At 54.1% G+C, this 17,401-nt stretch overlaps 2 protein-coding genes across 8 annotated transcripts in view; both read right to left on the minus strand.

Moving 5' to 3' along the window:
- Window positions 1-199: 199 nt before the first annotated feature.
- TMEM51 (transmembrane protein 51) lies at window positions 200-11,717 on the minus strand. 4 transcript variants are annotated; one of them, XM_081341203.1, is made up of 3 exons: window positions 11,661-11,717; window positions 2,673-3,126; window positions 200-1,570 (listed from the first exon to the last, which is right to left on the minus strand). In XM_081341203.1, the coding sequence occupies exons 2-3, from the start codon at window positions 3,023-3,025 to the stop codon at window positions 1,135-1,137; spliced, it is 789 nt and encodes a 262-aa protein (XP_081197329.1). In that variant the 5' UTR covers window positions 3,026-3,126; window positions 11,661-11,717; the 3' UTR covers window positions 200-1,134. The 4 variants fall into 4 exon arrangements, with proteins under 4 accessions (XP_081197329.1, XP_081197330.1, XP_081197331.1 ...); XM_081341204.1 differs by lacking the exon at window positions 11,661-11,717 and adding an exon at window positions 8,493-8,712; XM_081341205.1 differs by lacking the exon at window positions 11,661-11,717 and adding an exon at window positions 7,615-8,039.
- The window catches only part of KAZN (kazrin, periplakin interacting protein), a 43,117-nt gene continuing 37,425 nt past the window's right edge, over window positions 11,710-17,401 (minus strand). For 3 of the 4 annotated variants that reach the window (XM_081341200.1, XM_081341202.1, XM_081341201.1), the window contains 3 exons: window positions 16,711-16,841; window positions 15,866-15,916; window positions 15,479-15,677 (listed from right to left, as the gene is read on the minus strand). In XM_081341200.1, coding sequence (XP_081197326.1) covers window positions 15,510-15,677; window positions 15,866-15,916; window positions 16,711-16,841 — 350 coding nt within the window. In that variant the 3' untranslated portion in view covers window positions 15,479-15,509. Of the gene's footprint in view, window positions 11,830-15,475; window positions 15,678-15,865; window positions 15,917-16,710; window positions 16,842-17,401 lie in introns of those variants that run through there. The other variant, XM_081341199.1, reaches the window with a different exon arrangement.

Genomic DNA, 17,401 nt, shown 5'->3' on the forward strand with positions numbered 1-17,401 from the left:
CCTTGCTGGGGCAGAGGACCCAGATTGCTGGGGGCAATTAAGCTGACTTAGTAATAATGCCGCTTGGGGTGTGTGTGAAAGCCCTAATAAGCAGGCATATACATAGAATGAAGGCTACTGCTAAGCTTGTAAGCCGCCCTGAGTCTTCGGAGAATGGCGGGATATAAATGGAATTAAAATAAATAAAGCAAGATCTGGATTAAAGCAAGATCTGACCCGTTTATTCTCTTTTTAAAAAGGGCTTCTTCCCCCCTCCCCCTCCCCGCTTAAAAAAGGTTACACCCTTGTGGAAAAATAGGTTTCACATTTCCAGTTCAGCAGCTGCAAAAACCAAGGGTAACAGTCCAGAGCCCTCTCCTCAAATGAAGAGATCTCTGGGGCAGGCAGCAGATCCCAGATCTCGATGGATTGGAGTAGTTCTATTTGGCCGTTGCAATGTTTGATTTCAAGGCACCTGAGTTTCCTTCAGGTCATCTAAAATCCACGTTTGTTGGAATAGGAGACCTGGTCTGAAACCCCACTGATGGAAACTGCCACACAAAAAAATAAAAATTAGCCTGGCAAACGTGCCAAACTGGAGTGCTAGTTTGGAAAGGTGGGCATTACCAAATAGAAATATAAAAATGACATAATTTACAAAAAAACCCTCACATATATACACACACACACACACAACATAACCCCAAAGGTTCATATGGAAAAGATGGTATCAATACCTACCCACCCACCCCCTTGAGCTGAGCTTCCACACAGGATGAGGCAATTTTCCCAAGCAACCCATCCAGCCAACTGGAGAAAACGGCACCCGGCTGAGTCTGATGGGGGGGGGTCTTTTGGAGGAAAAAAATGGGTATTCCCAAAATCCCGGATGGGCCAGGATCACAAGAAAAAAGACCCCCCCCAGGCATTCTGTGAAAGGCTGGCTCTCCAAGGGGCCATACATCTCCCCCTTCCGAGCCGACCCCATCCTGTTGAGAAAGCAGGTCCAGCTGAGCCATTGGGGGGGTGGCAGGAGGGGGGGCGAGGTGGTCTGGCTTTGTTCCAAATCTTGGCAACTGGACACGAGCCCACACCCCTCTTATCAAGAACCCAAGGACTTCCGGTGCTTCCTGCAAAGATGTCCCTTGAGTGACGTCAGGGCTCCCCCTCCCGGGAGTCTGGCAGCTTGGGGGGGATCTCGTCGTACTGCGGAGGGGGGGTGAGTGGCTCAATGGTGACCCGGGCAGGAGGGGTGCCCCCCAGCTGGAGGTTCTTCAGGTGCAGCTTCTCAGATTTGATCCTGCGCACTTTCAAGGGCTTCAGGCGTTTGCTGAGGCGGGAGCTCTGCCGGGTGGGTGGGCGCTCCCCGCCGGGCTTGGGGGCTGCCCCAGTTGCTGTCCCTGCCACCGTGGGGCTGGGCCTGGTGGGGAGGCTTTCATCCAGCCCCGTGAGAGACTCGTAGGAAGGAAGGGAGATGCTGATGCGGGTCCCATGTTCGGCCTCCTGCTGGGGCTCCGGGTAGACACCGTTCACCACCTCCTCATAGCTGGGCACGTAGTAGCGGGAAAGGCTGTTGTTGTCGTCTTCTTGGCTGCGCGGAGGGGGGGGCACATCAGGAGATGTGAGTGCTCAGGGGGGGGGAAACCCCAAGATTTGGGTCTCTCCCTTTCAAACATCTCCCCTCCCAGCCCCTTTAAATGCATGGAAGGCTGGAACAAATGACCCCAAATGCCAAGGCTGGACATGCCACACACCAGCCATCAATGGGGGGGGGGAACTGTTGCCATCCAATCCCCCTTGCTACATAGTTGCCCGGTGGGGGCTCCCCCCTCCCTAGCAGACAGCACATTAAACCAAGGGCAATTTCCTTGCATGCACTCTGCAGTCCTGCCCCCCCCCCCATCTCTCCAGGCCATAAAAACAGGACAGGCACACATGTGGGTTAACGCGGGTCTGGGTCTGGCACAGGATGGGAAGATGGTCGGTGGAGTCTGTAAGTGGGGACTGAAGGCTCTGTAATGCCTCAAAACCATGGCTTGTTCTAGCAACCCTGTTTAAAGGATTGATGCTACCGGGCGAATTCCCTGTCTGCACTCAGAGCTTATCAGGCCTGCTGGGTGGGTCGTTCAGATTTAGGCTACAGGCCACAGCTTGCCGTGACTCCTGCTCTTTGGACGCAACTCCGAGGGTCTCGCCTGGGGCCCAAAGTCTCCTCTCCAACGGCATCTGGAGAAGGCTACGCAGGTTGTGTGAATCTGGCCCCGCCTGGGAGAAAGCTGACCCAGCTCCCGAAAGAGCCCCCGCTCTGCCTCCCTTGTGAATAACCTTTCAGGCCAGTCACGGTGAAGGCCGGAGTGACCCACGGCTGCCTTTATCTGAGCCCCAGAGCTGGCAGCAGATCCATGCCAAGGTTGAGGGAGGCTGCTGCAAGCTGTACGCTCCGCTTCAACCACTCACGGAGAGGAGATGCAGCCTTTATTAGCATTCAGGCTCTTGGGTGGGCAGGTTGAACGGCCAGAAGGCGATGGCAATCAGGATTTAACTTCATTGTGCCCTGCTTGTGGCCGAGACCATTACTCGCACATGCCAGGAATTGGGGTTTAAAAGAAACTCTGGGAACAACAATGCACACCGGCAATTATGGGGTCTGTTTCCAAAATCTGGGTGGGAAAGCAGCCCTCCTCCCTGCTCACCTGTCCTCTGGGTGAGGCCGCTCGACCGACGGCTGCGGACGTATCCGGACGCCGTCTTCGCGGTGCCTGGGCTTCCTCCTGTCCCGGATGGTCAGGCAGATGGAGAAGAGAAGCAGCAGGACACCGGCCCCCACCAAGACGTAGGCCACCGAGAAGGTCTTGTTCCTGTGCAGGAGCCCTTTGCTGACCTCGGTCTCGTTGTGGTGGCCGCCGGCTGCCGGGTGGGGCTTGGCGCTGAGGCCAAAGCCTGGGACCAGGTTCCAGACGGCCATGATGATTCCAAGGACCAGCATCCCCAGCCCAATGGCCGTCAGGGCATAGTGGGAGCCGCTACTGGACCTGGACTGGGCCATCCTCGACAGCTCTCAGGGGAGACCCAGTGTATCCCTTCCTCCTCCACTGATGAAGGCCCTGGGCTGGGTTCGCTCGGAAGATCCAGGTGGGAAAAGGGGATCTGGAGAAAGAGAAGGGATCGGGGTCAAATTCAGGTGAAGAGTATTCCTGGCAAGGCAGTGGGCGCAGAACCAGAGAAATTAAAATTTGGCCCGTTTCCTAACATTTAGGGAGAAATAAAATTATCTCTTTCTTTCTGGATGAATTAAGCCACTTCTGGGCAGGAGCCCTCCCAGTCTTTCAGATGAGAAAAGATTCCTCCCATTTTCCTGGGAATCCTTACAATCCCCAGTCCTGCTCCTGGGAGGGGAGAGGCTGGGAAGCGTCCTTCCTTTTTGCGGATTTATTTCCTTCCTGCCGTACCAAATGGCAGCACCTGGACGTCTGGAAAAAGAGGGGGTGGGTGGGTTTGTGCCTGGATGGGAGACCACTGTGAAATCCCATGACCGTGGAAAAACAGCCTGGAAACAGCCAAACTGTGTGGCTGTGTGCATGAAGTCACAAGCAGGGGATCGACTCAGAAACTGTGCCTCCGGATATGTTTAGCAGTATGGTTCCCTTTGCTGTGGAGAATGGGAACTCCGGTCCAACACAACTGGAGAACTGCTTGGGATAACCCAAGGAAAGCTACAGCTTTGAAAAACTAACTGATGCAGTAAACTACCAGGACCAACGTCCCAATTTTTTAATATAATTTTTAAATTGCTTTTAAAATAACAGAAAAAAACCTAAAGAAACAAAACACAAAGATACATACATTGTATACATTTTAAAACCCTATAACAAGCACTTAAAAATAAATACAAAAAATACAACAGGAAAAAAACGCAGAGATCAGAAATGCATGCCCCCTCCCCGCCTTCTCTGGGCTCTGGGTTCCCGCTCCAGCCCCAAGGAAAAAACCCTTTCCAAGCATTCAGATGCACCACCAGAAATTTGGCAAACTCTGTTTTAGATTACTTCTTTTGTGGAATGGCTGCGTTCCAGAAATAAAGCCAGGATTAAAATAGAATCCCAGATACAATTTTAACAAATCCCACTAGACACAAACCCACATGCGCTAGGAAAGATTTAGCGTGCACTAAAAAAAAATTAAAAATCACAACAATAGATCAATGCAGGCCCAGAATAGGAGGAAAAGCACAGACCAGATTTGACCAAACAACTGGATGTTTTTCACTCTTTCCAAGCCAGGAACCAACAAACTGGTCGCTTCATTTAAAGTTAATCATTGTTAGCACTAACCACTTTCTTCTTCCAAATGAATGCACTGGAGTTAATTTGCTGCACATGCTCCCCGCTGGCGAGCTGGAGAAACAGGGAGATGCCAGACTAAAAAATAAGAAAAGTTCTCCTCGCTCCCGATAACTTCACGGCTGCATCGACACAGTCCTCTCGGCATATATATATCAGTTACCCCACCTTCTCTCAAGGGAGAGTTTTTTTACTGCCTGGTGGTCTCCCGTCCAGCTTGCTTTCCGGGTCAGCCAGGGTTAGCTGCTGCTGCTGCTCCTGCCTATGCTGGGTGAAAGCTTCCCACCCTAATTAAATGAAGGGACTTTTGCCCTGGCACCTTCCAAGTGCAGCCCAGCTGGCATTCCCCAGTGGCTTCCGAGGCTGAAGGAAGCCCAACTGAGTGGACAGGGGAAGTAGGCAGCGTGGCTCCCACTGAGCCATGATCAGAAACGGGTTCCCCCCTGCCTCCCCCATCTCAGTCCCCCCACCAAGAACCGTTACGCAGCACAGCCGGCGGACGGCTCGCCAGCCCCCCCAAAGCTGAATCCACAAGACACAAGCCCGGACCGGAGCTCGGTTGCCTGGTATCTCTGCAAAAGCGCCTCACCACATCTGATGTGGGGCGCAAAGGCTCTCCCATTTCTTCCGTGGCCCAACCGTGTGCTGTGCTGATCAATATCCTGGCTCCACGGACAGGCACGGACGTTGCTGAAAGACTGTTGTGCAGTGGGGAACCATAGGCGAAAGGGCACCGTATATTGCTGGAAAAGCTCCCCATTTAGCAACTTCCCGAGTGCTTCGGACGGCCGCCCACCTCCTGGCAGGATCTGGAGGCCAAAGCTCCCTTCACCCACAAAGGGCACAGCGCCATCTCAGCCAAGTCTGCCTCACGGAGGCCGCCAAGCTTAAAAGGAAAGGCTTCTCTCTGCCCAGCTCCTAAGCCCCCTCCTAAGGCAAACTCGGCTTTCACACTGACTCCCAAATCAGCTGAAAGACAAAGCCCAGAACAGGGGCACTGCCGTATGCCCAAGAATGGCCCAGTGGCCACGGTGCCCACGAAGGACACGAGAGCAACAATGCGGCCATCCTGCCCAGAAAGGGCCGATCGGCAGGACCTCCTGACCGGGCCCCTGCCAAAGCCCAGGGCCAGCCAGACCACAGTGAGGAATGAACCAAAGAGGAAAAGAGAAATCTTTTGCAAAGTTGTATCAAAATAGACACTTACTCCAAGATGTTGCAACAAAGGGACCTCAGTCTAACTGTTTACCTGACTAACAGTTAACTAACTAATCCTCTTTCCTTTGATGGAAATTATTTGCAGTGAATAGCAAAGGATGATCAGCTGGTCTGTGGGAAAATCCTGCTTTTCCTGGTCCCTCTTTCTCTCTCCCTCCGTCTCCAGCCTCCTTGCTGCCCAGCCTCTCCAAGGCATCAGAGCGAGGGAAGCAGGAGCTGGGTAGGCTTCAGAGCACACGGGACGCCCAGGCTGTGGCCATTTGGGGATCGAAGCCATGTTCCTGGAAAATTTAAGGCAGCAGTGACAGCTCCTGCAGGCCATACCTTCACGTAGACTCTGAATCTCCTTTCCCCTTTCGGGTCTGCATTGCTCAAGGCCTGCCGCAAAATTGGCTCAGTTACTAGGAGAAATTCCCCAGCGCCCAGTGAAAAAAGGGTCTCTGCCGAGGAGAAAATTATTTTTCCAGAATATTAGCTGAAGCATTCTCCCTGCCCATTTAGACGTTGCTAACATTTCATTCTGACACAGAGGAAACTGCTTTCCGTGAGCATAAACTGCTCCCTGCAAAGGTTGTTCCAGGGGGCAAAGAATGTGTGGACACAGCTATTATCTCGGTGTGCAAGATAAGCCATAGTTATATATTCCCAAGCTGTTTGGCCAAACCTTGTCCCTGTGCTAAACAGGGGCGGACTTTTCAATGACAGCCTGGTTTTAAACCCATTATATAAAGGGTAAAAAAGAAGATAATGACAAAGACCCTTTTGACTCTGCGGGGAAAATGAAGCAGGAAAAAGGGAGGGTGGGAAAATCAATATCAAATTATTTTTCTTTATCATTTGGAAGAAAGATTCTAGCGTGGAGAGACAATTGCAGCCCCTTTCAATTTTTCTGTGGGTGTTTTTTTTTTAAAGATTGGAAAAGACCAGGCTACAGACAGATTCTCATGGAGAAACTCTATCCATGAGGTCGGGAGGAGTCAAAAAAGGACTTGATAGCACATAATCAATCAATCAATCAATCACCTATTTTGACTCCATCTAGTCAAATCAATACACTGACTTTGATGTAATGCAGCTCTGAACCAGGCAGGAGCCATTAAATCTTCCCGTCTCCTGTCTCCTCCGTATTTCTCTGCTTACAATCCAGAGCCTTTTTGTCATGGATCACAAGTCCTCCAATTCCTCAGTGTTAAAGGAAACCCCCGTGCCATTTTCAAATTCTGCGATTTGTAGTCCCAGTGGGCAAAAAGGCCGCTTCACTCCACTTTTTCAAAAGGCCATCAGTTATTGCACCGCAGTGTCGGATCACCACAGATTTTCTGGCCAAGCTCACCTTATCCTGACAATACTGTACTCTATCATTATCATAATTATTATTTTGTAAATGCTGTATCCCCATCAAAGCTGCCACACAACCCTCATTATAGTCTCCTGCTGCAGAGAAATTAAAATGAGAAACGGTGTAAAATTATCCAGGGTTGTTGAATTCCCTTTCGCTTATTCAGGGAAGGAGAAAAAAAGAGATATTAAACCAGAATAACAGTACAAAAAGTGGAGAAAGGGGGAAGGAGGGAGATTTTAGTGATAAAAGAAAGCCGAGCCTATGAGTACAGGGTGTTGTAGGGAGATCAGTCATGCAAGATAATTAAGGCCACCGTACATATTGCCTTAAATACGTAATTGCAGATAATTAGAAGTTGACACCAGGCCAAATGGACAAATTCACTAATTTACAAATGTGAAGGCCCCCCAAGGTAAAAAGTCAGGAAAACATCACTATCTGCTGGTTTACATGTACTTAATCATTGTGGTTTATTCCCTAAACCACAGGCCATAATGGCAAGGGCAAAATGCATACATTGTCCTATAAACAGATTCCTAGAATACCCCAAGGTACAATGCCGCTGGTTTGAATTTAAGGCACTTGTACCAAACCAGCTGTGGTCTGTTCAATAAATCGTGGTTAAACAGGTTATTTCTTAGATTGCCACCTAAACCAGACCTGAAAGATCAGGGGGGGGTTATTGTACTTTTGGGCCCAGAAAGGAACCCAACTAAAACATGCAGCAAGTCTTACTTGCTCGAGTCATCTACGTTTTGCGGTTTGAGGAGAGATTTGGACTGGACCTCTTGCCCCAGCCGGATGTCCGGGCCTCTTTTGAGTTGCTTTTCATTGCAGGTAGTCCTTGCCTTACAACATTTCGTTTAGTGACCGTTCAAAGCTACAAAAGCACAGAATAAGGCCCAACGAAGCCCACCGGCCGAAACGCCGCTCAAGGGGAGCCCTCCTTGGCCAAAAGGAGGCCGCCGCCGCTGCTAGGCGGCTTCGAAAGCCATTCCCGACTTCCCTTTTTCTCCTCCTCTCTCCGACTTCCTCCTCGCCGAAGCTCCGGGCCCTGTGACGACGTCAGCCAGCCTCGCTCGGGCTTCGTCGGGCGAGGAGCGGCCGGAGCCGCGTCGGGTTAAAGTCTAACCTGGCAAGCAGGGCGGGCGAACCGGTTGGTCCGCTCCGGGCGGCCCTCCGCTCCTCTTAGAAGGGCAGCGCCGCCGGGCAGCTCCGGCCGGGCTTCCCGGGGGGGGGGCGATCCGAAACCAGCCCCCCATGCCGCCCTCCCGCCGTTCAGAGGGGCCCGGGTCGCAGGAGGAAGGGGAAGGGGAAAGGGGGGGGGAGTCCCGGGAAGCCCCCCCTCCTCCTCCGTGGGAAAGCCGCCTCCGCCCACCTGACCCGGGGTCGCTTTCGGGGGGCTCCTGGGACCCTCGGCGGGGAGGGAACGGGCCCCGCGGGCGCCCCTCTCCCCGCCCCTGCGAGGCCGCCTCGGGAGAGCGGGGGGAGGCGATCGGCGCCCAGAGGAAGGCCCGCTGCCGCCCCGCCAGCCTACCGAACGCCTCGCCCCCCCCCCTCCCGCCTCTCCCTGCCTGCCGGGCTGCGTGGGGGATCGGCCCGGGCCGCCTCACCTCTGCGCTGGGCTCTCCTCGGGCGGCGCATGGCCGCGTCGCCTTCGCCTCTCCCGCCACCCCCGCCTGGCTCCGTCTCCGGCCGAGACTGGCCGCCGCCCCCGGCCCTCCCCGCGCCGGCTGGGCTGCCCCGCCCGGCCCCGCCCCGCCCGAGGCTTGGCTGCGGGCGGAAGGGCGCCTCTCGGGGCAGGAGGGCTCTACCTGCGAGCGCTCGCTTGGGAAGGGGCGGTCCCTCGTCCTCCGCCGGGGAGCCTCCGGGAATCCCGCCGGGCTCACCGGATCCGCCTCCCCCCGCGCCAGAACCGGGCGGGCGAGCGGGGCCCTCCGTCGCAGGGCAGCTGCCGGGGCCCCTCGACCGCCCCTTCTCCGGAGGCCGCCCTGGCGATGCGCCAACGCCTCCTTCCGCAGCCCCTTTGGAGCAGTCGGTGTTTTCTAGAGCTTCCCCTCTTCTTCTACACCTCTTTTTGTGGTGGAGATCGCCTTACACTTTTATTCAGCCACGCTGGCCTCCTCTTTTTCTGGCTCCTTTCCCTATCAAATGTGGGCCATGGCTGCCTCTTCACTGTTGCTCCACGTTTAGGCCAATCTGTGGCTCTGAAATCTGAGATGCCCGGCTTGAGGGTCTGTAAAATCAAGAACTGCAATGTGACACAAGCATCCGGCATCATGGCCGAGAGCAGCTGGTTCTTGCCATCCCCACTCAGGAACATTGAAGGAAACAATCGTGTATCTTGGTCTCTTCACGCTATAAATGCTCCCCCTCCCATCTAGCTATAGGACTCTGAAGCTGCCAGGAAATAAGGCTGAAAAGGGGAGCCCCCTTTGCAGCTAGGGAGCAATTGTCTCCCCCCAGGCAGAAACTGGAACCGAGGCCTCTTCCTCCAGCTAGCGACTCCCCCCCCCCCCACACACAGGTGGTCAAGGCAAGGACCTGGTCCTCTCCCCATCAATCCTGAACTGAAGTGAATGCAGAGTTGCTCTGCACGAGCCAGAGATATTTTGAAAGTGACATGGAATCCAAATCTCTTCAGAGTTTGCAGCTTCCAGAATTGGAGGGCTACACTGAGTTCATCTAGTCTGACACACATACTCCGCTCCACTTCCTTTCTTTTAAGGGTTTTCTTCCCTTACTGGAAACCCCAATTCTGTGTCTGGAGCTCAGAGACGGAACACCGGTTTTAGCTGCCTTCTGGGGCATTTATTTATGCCTTCACTTACCTAGCGTGTTTACATGGCTGCCCATTTCATCGACATCGTCCCTGACCTGTCCACAGGTAGTCCTTGACTTATGACTTCTTGCTTACCCAAGTCCCAACAGAATCACCTGGGGAGAATGTATGACTTTGAAGTTCTGATGGTCATGTCCCCCACCACCTTTCAGTCAGGTAACTGCATTTGTGCCCTCAACTGGACCACTATTGCGGATGTTCGCACTGTCCTGCGGTTAAGTGACCACAATGTACATCGGTTTTGAGCAAACCCCGGCAGGGAAGGGAGCCATCTTGACGCCCTCCAGGTGATGAGGCTTTAGCCACCAGCCCACCTTTCCCTAAAATTGTGCCAAATCTGCTTTATGGATTCTGTATTTTCTTCTTTTGCAAAAAAAGATCTCTGTTAAAAGAAAAAAATGCCCAGCAGCTTAAGGTGATTTTTATATTTCTTTCCAGCTTCTCAGATTTTTGAGCCAGGGTGCTTGTTTTGAATTCAGAAATTATTGTCCACTGGAGAGCAGCTAGGAATGGAAACAATGTATTACTATTTCCAACCTTTGTTGCATAGCACTCAAGGCAGAGTACACAATACCTATTTTCCCATGACAACCACCCTGCAAGGAGGGCCGGGCTGAGAGAGAGGGAGCAGTGCCAAACCCTCAACTTTTCTTGCAGTTTTTTTCCGCCTGCTCTTTGGTGCGCTACTTCCTCAGGCCACTAGGTGTCGCAGCAACCCTGGTTGTCCCAAAGGTGCTTTTGCCCCGTTTCTCTCCTCATCCCAGAAGCTTCTTCCGTTCTGAAGAACGAACCGAAACTGAAGAACTGAAGAAGCTTCTTGGATGAGAAGTGAAACTTCTTCAAGGAAAAACAAAGTCCAGTTGACTTTTGAAAAACCACCTTGGGGACTAGAGTCTCCAAAGTGGCCGTTGAAGTTCAACAATCTTTACCTTTTTCCTTTAAAAATATCTCCTGAAAGTGTGGTTGGCAAAGAGGGGGGGAAAGGCAGGAGTAACACCGACAGAGACTCAATAGTGATGGGTTACAGCTGCAGAGAATCTGCCCTCTGGAAGACCCAGGAGGCGGCTGGGGTCGGGGTCTGCACCCCAGAAGCAGAGATGTGGGTCCGCAGCCCTCTTCCCCGGGGCTCCTCCGTCTGTGCGGAGATCCTCCTGAGCGAGAGCCCCCCCGCCCCATCCAGGCACTCGGCTTTCCCTTGCAGGAGGGTGGGTGGGTGACTCTCCCCAAACTCCCCTTCGCAGGCAGTGCCTCTGCTGCTCCCACCGAAGGCCAGACACCCCCCCCCCCAAAAAAAAAAAAACTCCTGAAAAGCCATTCTCTTCATCCCTTCAGCTGACGGGTCTTTCTTGGCTCCAACATTTGAGCAAACACTGATGTCATCAAAACGTATAGCAAAGCATACTTACTTTAAAATAAGCTTTATTTAGTTGTGTATTTTTTATATTTTCATATTTGCATCCATGCCTTGAAGGAATTGTTTCTCCCCTGACAACACGAGTAAGGGGCAGAGAAGGGAAGGAGACGAAGTTAAATCTAAGGTTACCCATAATTTGTAAGCTAATTGTTTTAAAATGGTAGTTCTTTTAAATAAATCACCTTCTTAGCTTTGTTTCCTTTATTTTAAAATAATTATTTCCTAGTTTACCAAAAAAGAGAAAGAAAAGAAAGAAAGAGAGATAAAAGATGGAAAACTGAAAAGAGAATGACTTAGAAATGCATTCCTGGAGTTTAGGTGCCTCCAATTTTATTTCAAATTAGAAGGGAGGGAGGGGGGAGGGGGAGGGGAGGGAAGTGGCCCAGCCCTTTGGCGCAAGCGCTCCCTGGAAGGGACACCCTGACAGTGCAGGGAGGATGAGATCCTGGCCACCCCCTTAAATGGTCCAGGTCTCACTGGGGAATGTTTAACCCTAACCTTGCCCTCTCAGGCCTTGCAACCTACCTGGGCCAGCCTTTCTCTCACCGCCTCCAGGCAACTCGGGGTGACGATCTGATCATCGGCCCACCGGGACCCCCTCTTTTCCCAAACAGCCTGTCTGGATGGCTACCAGGTCTGCCTTGAAGGGGCAGAAATGCACAACGAAGACCTGTCTTCCGAAACGAGGCAGCAACTGTGCAGAAAAGGAGCAGAAAGTGGGGGTGGGGTGGGAGGGGCTGCAAACATGGCCAAAAGAAAACCGAGGAGGGGAGGAGGCCGGCGGGGGGCTAACATTGGTCCCTGCTGGTTTGCTTATTTAACAGCAAGCTGGGAAGTGAAGGGAAGAGCAGAATGGAAATTCCTTCTGGGGGGGGGAAGAGGGAGGTTGCTCCCTAATCTGATTTCAAGGGAAAAAAGCACCCAGAGATCCAAGCCCTTTTCCCGGCAGGCGAGGGTCATAGCCCACCTGCTCAGCTCGAAGGACAGTTAGTTGGAGCGAGGGGGCCACCAAGACAGGAATTCTGCACACCCCACGACTCTCGGGAAAGGTGGCGTTACACCACGAGGTCCGGTTCAAGAGGCCTTTGCATCTGTTTCCTCCAGTTTGAACTCCTTTTCAGCTCACGGGTTCCCTGGGTTAGCTCTCCCCAAGGACACCACCTCGCCCGCCCTTCTCCTTCATCGGCGACAGGTAAACAACCTCACAAGTTCTTATCCCCAACCGGAACTTCATTCCTTGCATCACCTTTGGGGGCAAGGAACCATTGTGGAGTTTTCCTGGGGCTGCGACGTGAGGGCGCCAGGCTGGAGGCACGTGGCCAGGGAAGAGAGTGGCCCCGAAATTGGCATCCCTGCTGGCCCAGAACCTGCCCAGCGGCCGAGCCCCCCAAGCCCACCCAGCAGCAAACCTGGGGGAAGGTCTGGGCCACCAGGCACGCCCGGGGCTCTCTGCATCCCTGGGGGAAATTGGGCAGCCCGCCGATATCCCGATTGCCAGCCAGGCACAGGGGCCCTTCCTTCCAGGCCGGGCTTCCAGGCCGGGCTGGTCCCCAAAGGCTTCAGGGGAGGAGGGGGAGGGGCACAGAGAGGCCACTGAAGATTTGCCCTGCTCTGGAGACCCCAGAAGCCCTGGGAGACTTCTCCACCGGCTGGGGCAGACTCAGCCTTGTAGGAAAAGCTGCTTTTCCCGGGCGGCCTGAGCATGCGAGGGGGCAGGTTAGGGGTGAGAGAGAGGATAGCCAGGGCCAAAGGGTCTCGGCCAGGGCTGGCATTTGGAGTCTGCTAAAGCTGCACTGGGTCCCTCTGGCAGGATCGGCAGCTCCCTGCCTGTCTGGAAGGGGTTAGGGGTGCCTAGCAAATCCAGAGGCACCTTTTTCACAGGGTCAGGTGGAGATGGGGGTGGGGAGGGAAAACGATCAAATCAGATTTGTTCTCTCGGCACAGAACCCACCCTCCGTTTCGCTCTGTGGAGCCATCATGTGCACAACAAAGCAAAAAAAAAAAAAGAACGAAACAACCCCCCCCCCATTCACAAAATCCCCACCCAATGTGGAAAAATATAAATTCCAATATTTATGTAATAATTTAGTTAGAATACATCTTCTGTATTGTGCAAATAAATTAAAATTAAACAATGGGGAAGAGACGAAAATGAAAAAATGGATGAAGGAATTAAGATGAGTGTGCATTAAAAACAAACGAGAGAGAGAAAGAGAGAGAGAGAGAGAGAGAGAGAGAGAGAGAGAGAGAGGAGAGAGACAGCAGGAGGAGAGGGAGCTACAGAAGCCAGCCCACATTTTGACCTGAAGGGGCTCAGCCACTTTTCCAGGGGCCTCTTGTGACCACCCTGGGGTCCGTGTGTGTTTGCACAGCCCTGGGAGAGTTGTGTCCTTGCGCACCTTTTATCCCTTCTCCAAGCACCTGCCTGAAAAGCTCCTCTGGTCCCACCTTCTGGGCAAGGAGGGCTGGTTTCTCCCTTCCCACCTTGGGGGCTTTAAACCAGCTCAAGGTCTCCTCTTTCATAACGCCTTTCATCTCTTAAGCTTCCTTGTTCTCAGCCCCCCCCCCCCCCGTTCTGCGCTCTGCTAACATGGAAGGCCCCGACGTGGGATGGGGCAGAAGTGATGAGAGATGCTGGGTGTGTGTGTGTGTGTGTGTGTGTGTGTGTGTGTGTGTGCATGGGGGGGGTGTTTTGTGAACCTGTGTGTCTGCTGGGCTTCAGTGTCCCACCCACACATGGGATTTTGCCCCATCCCTGTCCAAAAAGTCCACAGGGTTTTTTCTGGGATTTTTCTGGAGGGGAAGGCGCCAAGCCTGTTCCGAAGGACGTGCAGAGCCCCCATCCCACCCCCAGGCTGGCTCTGAATGGGGGCAGGAGCACCCCACATCTCCTCCCACATGGGCGCTTCTCTCCCCTTCTGAGAAAAAGTCCTGGGTTTGCCTCAAGCCGAAGGAAGGACAACCCTCTGGATCGCTCTATTCACCCCCCCTCCCCTGGGAATTTGGCACTGAGACATTTAGGAGGCCTTGCAAAGCATCCAGGCCCAAATGGGAACATCCTGCCCCCCCCCACCTGTTCAAGCTTTGCGTTCACCCCAGGAACGTCCCCTCATTTACTAACAGAATAACAGAGTTGAAAGGGACCTTGGAGGTCTTCTAGTCCAACCCCCTGGTCAAGTAGGAGACCCTAAACCATTTCAGACAAGTGACTGTCCAATCTCTTCTTAAAAACCTCCAACATCTCCAGGGAAGCTGTTCCACTGATTAACTGTTCTGTCGAGAAATTTCTCCTCAGTTCTAGGTTGCTTCTTCCCCAGGTGTGTGCAACAGCTACACCTGTACTGGCACAAGGGGGCGGTTGTGTGGCACAGAGAGCCCAGAGGGGGCCAGCCAAGAGCCCAGCTGGCTCTGCCCTCCGGCCAGCAAGGAAGCCCTGCAGAACTGGGGGGCGGGGGGGGGGTTGTCCCCAAGAGCCTGAAATAGGGAAACGAACCTCGGAATGATGGCAAACCCGGGGAGCGGGTGGGAAGCGGCCACAGCTTCAGAGGGACTTTGGGGAGGGAACAAAAGGCAGGCCAGGAGGAGGCCGGCAGCACCGGCACTGCCAGGCAGCCCCACGGAGGGCGCAGCTCAGCAGGGAAAGGAAGGGGTGGGAAGGACTCAGCTCTCTCGAGATGGTCCGTGGGGACCAAGGGGACACGGGAGGCGAAAGGGCCGACGGAGGGGGAGACCTGGCCGGGTCTGTGGCCCCGGAGCCACTGGGGGGCGCCAGAGATGGTGAGGTTTGCTGGGCAAAAGGGGCCTTCTCTCAACCGGAGCTTGCATGAAATTGGGGGAGGGGGGTACCAAAGCCCCCCCATCCCATTCCCCGACCGAGGGCGATGCATCCCCAGCTGCCCCTCCTGGCAAACCCACAAAACACTGGCTCCCCCCCAAAAATGAAGAGAGGCTTCTGGGGAGGGGCAGGTGACATTTACAAAGCACAAAGTGCACTATGGTGGTGGTGGCTATTTACAAATGCGCAGCAGTCCTTCAAGTTTTTCAAGTTTTGTAGAAAGAAAAGGGGGGGGCAAGAAAGGGCAGAGCATAAAAACAAAAAATGGTGGGAGAGGAGGAGGAGGAGGAGGAGAGAGGGGGGAAGAACAAAATCAACCAAACACGCCCAGGACCGAGGAGGGCTACACAACACGGGCAGCATCGCTCAACAGACGACAGTTAAGGGGTTCGTACACGGGAGTGGGGGGGAGGGGCTATGTACAGTGGTCACAGGACGGCCACGCGGGAGCAGCCGGGTTCGGGGCCATGGCGCAGCTGCAGGCTCACCCCCCCGACACACTCACAGGCGCACCGGGAGCGGGAGGGGGTGGCGGCCCGTCACCAATCCGCGTCTTCCTCTATGTAGTAGTCGGGGGCAGCTCCGTCGAAGACGCCGGGGTCCAGGGACTTGCGCTGCTTCCCTCGGGCGAAGACACGCGAGATGGACCCAAAGCCCATCTTCTCCTTCTTCTTCTTCCGCTTCTGGTCCTCCAGGTCCTCTAGAGACTGCCCGGGGGGGGGGGGGGGGGAGAAGCACAGCGGATGCTCAGTTCCCGCACCGCCCCCACACCGGCCCCCTCGGCTTCTGCCCTGCTGCACTTCAGCCACCCAGAGCGGCCCTGCGGGGGCGCAGGAAAGGCAGGCTGGGAACCTGGCTGACGCCCCTCGAACCCCAGTTTTGGTGAGGAGCCTACCTGGACAATTGGGTTGTGCAGATTTTTCTGTACCGGTCCAGGACTATCTCCCTGCCAGGTAGAAGGGACACTTCAGTTAGCGTTGCGGTAGGAAATATGGCACCAATGACACACACACACAAACACATAAAAACCCTCTCCGTGGGCAAGGTTGCATGCAGGCCATATACAGCTCCAGGACAGCGGCTGCCCCCCTGCGCCCACCACCTCCCTTTGCTTGGGAGGACTGCAGATGTGTTCAGGGTTTGTTTGGGCTCCACCCTCCCTGGTACGCCACCTGCATGCAGGGTGGAAGTCCACCCCCTTGTGGATCCAGGATCCCACCGAGGCTCCCGGGAGACCCAGGAGTGCCTGGACAGGGGAGACGGTTTCGCAATCAGCCCAGGTTCTGCGCTGTCAAGTCAGTCGGTTCTGCGGCAGAGAGGCTGGTTTTTTCAGCTCCTCTTTCTCCCCAGCTCTTTTGCCTGGAGGACTGCCTAGCCCTAGACGTTCCCACCCACGACTGGTTGCCTTAGCATGCTCCCTAAAACGGACTAAAAAGAGGAACAACCTCAAGCCTCAGCTCCCAGCACAAGCACGGTTGTAGGGGAGACAATTCACACAACTGGAGCCTTGACCCCAAATGGATGAATGCCCCCTGCATGCTTGCTGGAGGCCCTGTCCCCTGCGCTCAGCCTTCTCCTGCTTCGGGGGAGAGGGTGCAAGATTTGAGGCCTTCCTTTTAGCTCTGTCCCTTTAAAGCAGCCACCTCCCACCAAATCCCCCCCCCGGCACGCCAACGGAGAGCCCCCTCAGAGTGGAGAAGCAGAGTGAGGAATAGCCAATGACCTGCAGACGCGTCTTACATTGCAGAGGGAATGTGTTCGGTGCCGAGGCGAGTTGATGTCGCTCGGCGTGGACGACCGGTCCCCTTCGGCCACCGAAGCATCGGAGATGATGGACGGCTGCCGCGAGTGGCACGGGCTGACTCGGACCCCTGAAATGCAAGGGAGGAACAGGCAGGGCACGTGTGTGTGTGTGAGAGGACGCACGTGGCCTTGCGACTGACCAAGAACCAGAGTCCAGGATTTAGACTGACACTCAGAATCTCCAGGAAAAAGTAGCAAAGAAGGCAGTCTCTGGAGATTTGCTGGGCTTTTTATATAGAAACAATGTACCTTCTGTGGCACCTTATTGTTTCTCTGTCCAGGGGATATTATTCTTTAAATGTATCTTTGCTTTAAATAAACAAAAATGAGGCTGCAGACGGCTGGGCTGGGACTGAGGTTTCAGCAGAGGCATCTTTCCTAGAACCGGGGACACAAATTTCCTGCACAAAAACCGTCCCTCTGTCCGCAGGGTCCACAGCTAGTCTCACTCAGCAACTGCCTGTTTAGCAACTGTTCAGAGTCACAAGGGTGCTGAAGAAGTACATTTACAACTAGCGCTGCTGACTGTGCGGTGTCCCCAGCCATCAAAACCACAAGTTGCGACGATGCGAGGCCTCACTCAGCGGCAGAGCTATTGCGGGTCCTACCTGTAGCTAAGCAAGGACTA

Source organism: Vipera berus (genome assembly GCF_964194415.1).
Source record: "Vipera berus genome assembly, chromosome: 17".
NCBI lineage: Eukaryota > Metazoa > Chordata > Lepidosauria > Squamata > Viperidae > Vipera > Vipera berus.